At 39.3% G+C, this 8,641-nt stretch overlaps 1 protein-coding gene across 4 annotated transcripts in view; it reads right to left on the reverse strand.

Moving 5' to 3' along the window:
- Window positions 1-310: 310 nt before the first annotated feature.
- Window positions 311-8,641, reverse strand: part of SMC1A (structural maintenance of chromosomes 1A) — a 47,377-nt gene continuing 39,046 nt past the window's right edge. For 2 of the 4 annotated variants that reach the window (XR_006964742.1, XR_006964741.1), the window contains 2 exons: window positions 2,599-4,514; window positions 311-505 (listed from right to left, as the gene is read on the reverse strand). Coding sequence is in view for 2 of the 4 variants with exons in the window: in XM_047093672.1 (XP_046949628.1) it covers window positions 4,843-4,891 (49 nt within the window). In the remaining 2 variants the exon portion in view is untranslated. The other 2 variants (XM_047093673.1, XM_047093672.1) reach the window with 2 other exon arrangements.

Below are 8,641 nucleotides of genomic sequence, written 5' to 3' on the forward strand. Positions count from 1 at the left end.
TGCTCTCTCCCTCAAAATAAACTTTAAAAAATTTTAAAAATATGTAAACATATTGTAAAGAGTGAAGGGAGGGGATATAGGGATGTGTGTGTGGAGGGGGATAAAGTCCTCTCCTACTATAATGAGTTGTCGAGAGATAATGTCTCAAATTGCTAAGAAATAGTAGCAATATCATATTGTATGTCAACTATACTCCAATAAAAAAAAAATAGTAGCATAAACATGTTGTATAGGAGCCTGGTGGTGCTGCAGTTAAAAATCCTTTCAGTTACAAAGTAACACAAAACCAAACTGACAGCAGCTTAAACACTTATGGCTTTGCTCATTCATTTATTTATTTTTCAGGAAGTTAGTTTATTATTAACGTAAGCGTGGCACGGGTTCAGCTGCGCAGTGATGCCATCAGGGAGCCAGGCTCTGTTTCTTCCTTCATATGCTGTATCTTCATCCTCATGCTCATCTCCTCACAGTCACAAGATTGCTGTCACAGCTCCAGGCAGCACGACTGTAGTCAAGGTAGAGAGAAGAAGGAAAGGGACAGCGTCAGCAAAAGCCTCTTCAGAAGCCCCCTCTCCCCAGCAAACTTCTCATGGCCATAACTGGGACACATAACCATCTCCAGCTGCAAGGGAGGTTAAGAAAGTCTCTGGCTCTTCAGCCTCTGACTGGGAGATGACAAAGGAGAAGGGGGTTGGGAGTGGTAAATGCCAGAAGAAACAGCCAAAGACTGGTAAAAATCATTTAATGCAGTTGCCTCTACGAAGTGGGACTTGCAGTGGGAGAAAACCCAGATATTGCTGGGTTTTCTTATGAGCTCTTTAGCACCACTGTATTTTTTTTAAGTATATGCAAGTGTTACTTTGATAAAAAATTAAAATTTAGAAGTGTTATGGTTTCTGTGAAAGGAAAACATTAGGAAAAAAAATAGAAGCTGGCAGCAGTTTTCTGTCTCCAGAGGAAAGGACATCAATTCACCTTGGAAGCAAACTTAGCAGACCAAACAAACTTGTTACTTAGACTAAGGTATCTCAGGAATCCACCCCCGATCTTAGAGAAAATTGTGCTATCACCATCAGCGGTAACATGGCTGGTGGAAACCAGTACAGCACTGTGCAGCAGTTACAGAGGTTGACTGCAGTTAGACAGTCCTGGTGCAATTTCCTGTCTGCCATTTATTAGCTCTGTGACCCTGGCAAGTGACACCTGGGAACCTCAATTTCCCTCTTCATGAAATGAAGGTAATTCAAGTGCCAGGTACAGAGTAAGCATTCAGCAAATGTTATCCACTCTGATTAAAATGTTAAATGTTCTGAGCAGTGACATAATTTGAGTGTACTTTAACAGCATTATGCTTCCACTGAGTTCATTTTTTATCTCAAACATGGGTTTGGACTGGACTGGCCCTGAAAATTACTTGCTCCTGAGAGATGTGTGTGCATATTTTGTTCACAGAAGATGCTCAGTTTGGACTACACCAAGAGATCTTCAGGCTTGGATTGCTGTTGACTCCTGTTGAAGGAAAGACTGTAAAAAGGAACTAGACTGGATTGTCGTTTCCACTATATATATTATTTAATGTTAAAAAACAATCCACCCTACATAATGTGCTGCTATTACAATTGCCTCATGTTGGCCTGGGAGTGGTGAACAGAACAGTGACCTTGTCTCTCTGATGTCAAGGTGAGAGCTAGAGATCTGAACTTCTGGTAGGGAGCATACGGCCAAAAACTATCTGGTTGTCGGATGATCGTCTTGCCCACACATGGTATCAGTGTTGGGGGCTAAGGAGAAGGACAGCCAGTATGTAGCCTCATTCAGAGGGGCATGGGTGGCATTCTCTCAGAGAGGTAATATCTGATCATCCATTTATAATTTTCCTTCCTGGCTTGGTAATTATCATCTGTTATCCCCAAGTCTCCAGTAAAGCTCTATTAAGCACACACTCACAGAAGATATTGCATCCATTAAAGAAAAGGATGCTATGAAAAAAGGCACCTTTGGAGAATAAGAAAGAGTGCTCAGAAATTGAAAATGACTGCCAAAATAAAAAAGTAGACTAGAAGATAAATTCAAGAAAATGTCCCAGACTGCAGAGTAAAAAAACAAAGACATGGAAAATATGACATAAAATGAAAAGACTAAGACGATCATCCAGAAGATCCAACACCCAACTGATATGAGGTCTAGAATGAGAGAACAGAAAAAATAGAGGAGAGAAAATTAACAAAGAAATAAAACAGTCATTTCTCAGAGGAGAGGAACACAAGTCTTCAGACTGAAAGAGCCCAGCCACCAGATGCCCAGCAAAACAGACAGGAGAAGAACACACTCCTGTGCTCATCACTGACATATTTCAAAACACATGAAGGGAGAAAAAAAAGTAAGCTTCCTGAAGTGCGGAAAACAGGTCGCCAAGAAAGGAATTTGAATCATATTAGCACCCGACATCTAATCAGCAACACTACACACTAAATGCAATACCTTCAACATTCAGAAGAAAAAATATTTTGATCATAGAATTCTAAAGCCAAGCTATCATCCAGATATGAAGGTAAAATAATGCCACATTTTCAGATATGCAAAGACCCCAAATTTTACCTTTCTTAAGAAGTTACTTGAGGATGTTCTCCACCAAAATGCATGGTGTCTCAGTCAGGATTCTTGGATGCCGGTAACAGAAACTGATTCTAGTTAACTTAAGCAGAAAAGGGATTTATTACAAGGTTATCAGGTATTTCACAGAAATCTGGGGACGCGGGCAGGAGAAGCCACAGCTAAAGCCACACTGTGGGAGCAGCCAGGTGAGAATGCTGCTACTGGTCCTGCTTATCCCCACAGCTGGAACCCTGGGATGTTGTCCTGCTACCACACGCCACCACACATAAACTCTGGCCATCCTCCTGTTCGTTCTCATTGATTTGTGGTCAACTTTGGCATTGTGTTGTTACTCATGCTCTTCAGTCCATGGTATTGTTTTCCTCAGTTTATCCAAGGCCCCTCTTTTGCTTTATTTCACTGTATTATCTTTTCCCTTTCAATTCCCATTCCCACTCCCATTCAACTGCCCACCTCAGTGTGCTACTCAAGTGTATTTCATGTATATACACTTCCAACCCATCTTCCATGTTTATTTTGGTATATGCATATCCATGAAAATAGTGTTGTTTTACAGTTACATAAATGGTGTTATGCTGTAAATCTCATTCACCTTTTCAGTCCACACTAGCCTTTGGAGATCTATCTGTACGACTCTAGTGAATTTAGCTCATTTCTTTTGATTGCTTTATATTTTGCACCCTATAAATATACCACAGTTTGCTTACCTGGTCCCATGGTGATGGACACCTGGATTGCTCCCAATTCTTCACCACCACAAACAATACTAGAACAAATAACCTCAACTGTATTTCCTTAAGGACCTGGAGAAGAATTTCCCAGGTATCTATTTCTCTGGAATATATATTCAGGAGTGCAGTTGCTATGTTGTACGGTCTACACCTACTGAACTCCGGGAAGTATTGCCAAATTAGTCTCTGGAATACCTGTTTCCGTTTATGCTCCCACCCACGATTTTCCTTTTCTCCTCACATCCTCATCAGCATCTGACAATACCTCACTGTCTACATGTTGCCATTCTTGTAGCAATTTCTATCTTAATTCTCATTTTTCTAATTATTAGCAGAGTTGAAAATGTCTTAATATATTCAAGTTTCCCCTTGTGTAAATTCAAGATTCTCTTTTTGTTAGTTACTCTTCCTATCTTTTGCCCATTTTCCTATTGGGTTTACTATCTTCTTTTTTTAGTTACTAATCTTTTGCCAGTTTTACACCTTGCAAATATATTCCCCTAATCTATCATCCATCTGTTAATTTTGCATATTCCCCTCTCCCCTGTACTTTTGGCCCTAGATTCAAGGCCATGAACAGAGTATTCAGCCCTTGCTGCCTGGTGGGCAGGGAAAGGAAGTTTCTGACCTCCTTCAGTTTCCATGGTAGGAAGTGAAGCCCTGCCTCCCACCAAGACTCACAGGAGGGGAGTAATCTCCCAAACAGAATGAGGATTTAGATGCTAGGCAGCCACTAGAGTTCACTCTTTTGGTTGTCCAACATCCATATGTACCCTTCTTCCCATACTTACTTACAAAAACGCTTCCCTCTTAGTACCTTATGTAACGAAAAATGTACTCATTCCTTCTCTAAAGGAAGACCGCAGAAAGTGTAAGTTTGAATGCTTTCAGGTGCAAGCAATATAAAACTCGACTCAAGCTGGCTTAAATAATAAATGTAATTTATTGAGTCACTTAACTGATATGTCTGTAGGCAGGGCAGACTTTAGGCACGGTATGATCAGCAATATGGTTCCATTTCTCTGTGCTTCTTTTGCCTCCTCCATTTGTCAGCTCCATCCTCAGGTACGCCTTCTGCATGTTCACAAGATGGCCAACAGCAGCAACCAGGCTACGTGCTTCTTTGTTCATATCCAAGGGAAGACAGGCCACCTCTTCCCTCAAAAACTGAACAAAAGTCCTAAACTTCAGTGTGACTGGATCATCTCTGAACCAATCATCACTGTGGGAATGGGGCATGATTACTCAGATTGGTTTCTACCAATAAAGGCCTATACCTAGAGCTGGCAGTGGGTTCAATCCCACTCAAAATTGTATAGTTGTTATACAATGGGGGAGGAGAGGAATGGATATTGGAAAACAACCACAAAGTCCACTACAAAGGAGTAAACTAAGAAAGAGGAAGATATGGGGTCCAGGAAAGATTGGGTCCAGCCCAGAAGAGTAATGAAGGGACGTCCCAGGATGACAGTTGCGCTGCAGGCCTACAGAGCAATCAGTCCAAATTGGAGCAGGAAGACGGAGGGCTCCCAGGAGGAAGGTATCTGGGAAAAAAGGGGATTCAAATGATTTTATACTTTCCTTGAGAATTTGGAACAATTTAAGAAGGAGATAAAGTCAGACAATGCAAGGAAAAAAGAAAGGCAATTAGAAACTCCAGGAAAAAAAAAACTGCATGAGAAAAGAAATGTAATCCTAGTACACTAATTGGAGCTTCAGGGAACAACATTTACATAATTATAATAACATAAACACTTTATTGACTTTAAACTTTTAGAGTGACCTGTCAGCTAAGTATGGATGACTTAATTATGGTTATAGAGCAGAATGTAAATGTTATTAATCTCATTAACATAAAAGTAAAAGTATAAATGACAGAAGCTGAGAGACTGAAAGCAGCATAAGTCTATTATTTAAAAGTACGAAGGTAAGGAATAGAGAATATATAATTAACAATAGAGCTATATTGGGGGCATGGGAGGAGGGTAGTTGGCTGATTTAAATAGCAGGAAGTCAACAGATAATGCCTAAAAGTGATAAATAAGTTGATAAATAGAAAAACCTGTATATTATTTAGAGATATTAAGATAATTACCAGAAAAATTAAAAACAAACAGTTGTAAGTAGACTAGTAGATTTCCAGGTCAAGATGGCAGACTTACCATGTGTTTATCTCCACTCCCACCTGAGACCTTGCTAAAATGATAGTAAAGGAATTTTTTAAAAAGGTATAAAAACACAATGAGGAAGATAATGAGAGCAGGTCCATCAGCAAAAGAGAGATTTCAACACATTTCTGGAAGATAGAAAGTAATGGAGGAATGGCAACTGATGGAGCATGGTGGAGGAAGCCAAAGCCTGGAGTATGCATGGAGATGATGCCACCGAGGAAGGAGTTGATCTTTCTCTGCAGAAGCCTGGAGTCTTGGGTCTTAACAATGTCAGGTATGATGTAAAGTGTGAGTGAGATGTTGGGTTGAAAACAGGGAGATTAATTGGAAGCCTGTATATCGAACTGTTAACCCACCCCCTTATGTACAATTCACAGCAGCCAGGTGTCTACCCATTAGGCAAAACCCAGAGGGTTCTTAACTAAGAAAACTGAACAACCTCAGAGAAAAGATCTTCACATTCTAGCATTCGAGGATTCTGTAGCATAGCAGTCAGTTCTCTTCTAATCATCCTAAAGGAAAGCCATCGGTCACCTAGCACTGTCCCCCCATACACAGAGCTCCCAATCAGATATTTGTTGCTACATTCTTAAATATGAGTATACAACCATGGATTACCAGGCATTTGAGAAATGACTGCAAATTAAAAGAGACCAAAATAAGCAAACAGGGTAAAACGAATCCCAAAGGAAACATATTTTTTGAAAGGAAAATAATAGAAAATACCTCTATTATACCCAGAGAGATTCAAGATACTAGTACATCCATTAAACAAAAATAGGATGCTGTAAGAAAGGAAAAGGAACATGAATGGATGTTTGGAGAGTTTAAAATGTGATTGCCAAAATGAAAAGAAATTCAATAGAAGAGTTGGAAGATAAAGTTAAATCTCCCAAAAAGTAAACGAAAACAAAAGAGAGGGGGAGAGCTAGGGAGGGAGGGAAAATGAGATTGAGGGAGAGACCAGATTGAAAACTACAAAAGATCAATTCAGGAGTTGTTCCAGGAGAGAACAAAGAAAATGGAAGAGAGGAACTATATTAAATAAATAAAAGAATTTCCTAAAGAACTTCACAATGAAGGGACCTAACCAGTGACCAGCACAATGAATGACAAATACCCAAACTTAAACACATAATTATAAAATCTCAAAACACCAAGAATATAATTTTTTTAAAGTACTGTTTAAAGTTTGGGGTGGGGGAGGTAGATGAAGTACTTCTCCCTATTCCTCTCCCCAAGTACAGCTAAAATCCTGGGGCACTGTATATAAACATAATAAGACTCAGAAAGGTGAAGAGAAGAAGGCAAACAGGCTGGAGACCTTGGCAGCAGAGAAGTGACATGGTGGTGAGTTCCTTTGGTTTGCTTTTTTACTCGCACACTCCAGACTTGGTGCTGGAGAAGGTGGCAGTTAGATAATAACCACTTCACTCCAGCCAAATACCACAGAAAAAACTGTGCAAATGCCAAGTGGGGAGCTTAGACTTGTACCCTTACTGGCTGAGAAGTCACCCCTTCCCCTTCCTGCTGGGGTGCTCTCAGAGAGGTTGAGTAGGGAGCTGGAACTCCTATATCCTCACCCAAAGAGTAATGAGGATACCCTCCTTCTGGCTTGCCAGCAGGAGGGGATCCTAGACTTCCACACCCACCTGGTAGTAATGAGGCACTGCCCCCTCTCTCACTGCTAGAACAGTGTCTGAGGAGGGAAGCTGAAAAAGAATGCCCAGGTTTCAACATAAAATTATTCATCATACCAAGTACCAAGAAAATCTCAACTTAAATGAGAAAAGACACTTGGTAGACTCCAACACTGATATAAGATGTTAAAAATGATCTGACAAGGGTTTTTAAGGAGCCATCATAAAAATGCCTCAATGTACAATTAGGAACATGCTTAAAACAAATGAATAGAAACTGTCAGTAAAGAAACAGAAGATAAAAAGAAGACCAAATGGAAATTTTAGAAGTGAAAAATACAATAACCAAAACAAAAACCTCAATGGATAGGCTAACATCAAAATGGAGAGAACATGGTAAAGAATCAGTGAACTTGGATACAGAATAGAAATTACCCAATCTGAAAAACAGAAAAGACTGGAAAAAATAGTGAACAGAACCTTAGGCACCTGTGAAACTGTAACAAGAGATCTAACATTTGTGTCATTGAGATCCTTGAAGGAGAAAGAAAAAAAAGAAGATATGGGGAAAGTTACTATAAAGCAATGAGATTCAGACTGATATCAGACTTTTTGTCATCAAAATTGGATGCTAGAAGGAAGTGGAGTAATGCCTTCAAAGTTCTGTGGGAAAATGATGTTGAACCTCAAACTCTATAGCCAAGTATAAGGATGGAATAAAGCTATTTTCAGACATGCAAAGACTCAGGAGGTCTAACTCTACAAACTTTTCTGAGAAAGTTACTTGAGGATGTGCTCCATCAAAACAATGGAAAACAAACAAAACAAAAAACCCCTGGGAGCCAGCAAATGGTGGATTTAACCAAGGAAAGCAGTGAAGGAAGGTCTTGAAATGACAGCCATGCATCAGGCCTTAGAGAGCAACTAGTCCAGATCTGAGAAAGAGTATAGAGGGTTCCAGGAAGAAGTTCCCTTAGAAGAAGATTTAAAAAAAAAAAAAAGTAGGCTTGATGGAATACTTAATGTAAGAGAGATTTTGAGAACAAAAAATATGGAATACATGATAAAATAGTGAAAGATAAAGAGTATTAGAAATGTGAGGGAGAAATGAAAAACTACAAGGAAAAATTGAAAAGTACATTAAATGGCTTCCTCAATGAACAATACTTACAGTCACATTAATATAATTGCTTATTGCTTTTCAACTTTTCAAATCAAACTATCAAACTATTGGCAACACACATACAAAAAAACTTAAATCGTGATTACAGAATTCAATGTTATCAACTTTGACAATAATAAAAGACCAGATGGCAGAAGTTGGGGAGGTTGACAGTGGAGAAGGGGAAAAAAAAGAAAAGATATTCTCATCTAACAAAGTTCTGGTCAAGAAATATTGTCTCTAATTCACAGACAAGGAAAGAAAGGTGCTACTTAAATTCTGAAAAGTATCTTGTACAGAAACTCAATTCTATTAGAAGCA

This window comes from Lynx rufus, unplaced genomic scaffold, assembly GCF_022079265.1.
Source record: "Lynx rufus isolate CCGP_SWC_20201006 ecotype Redwood Valley unplaced genomic scaffold, mLynRuf1.p SCAF_35, whole genome shotgun sequence".
NCBI classification, from domain to species: Eukaryota; Metazoa; Chordata; class Mammalia; order Carnivora; family Felidae; genus Lynx; species Lynx rufus.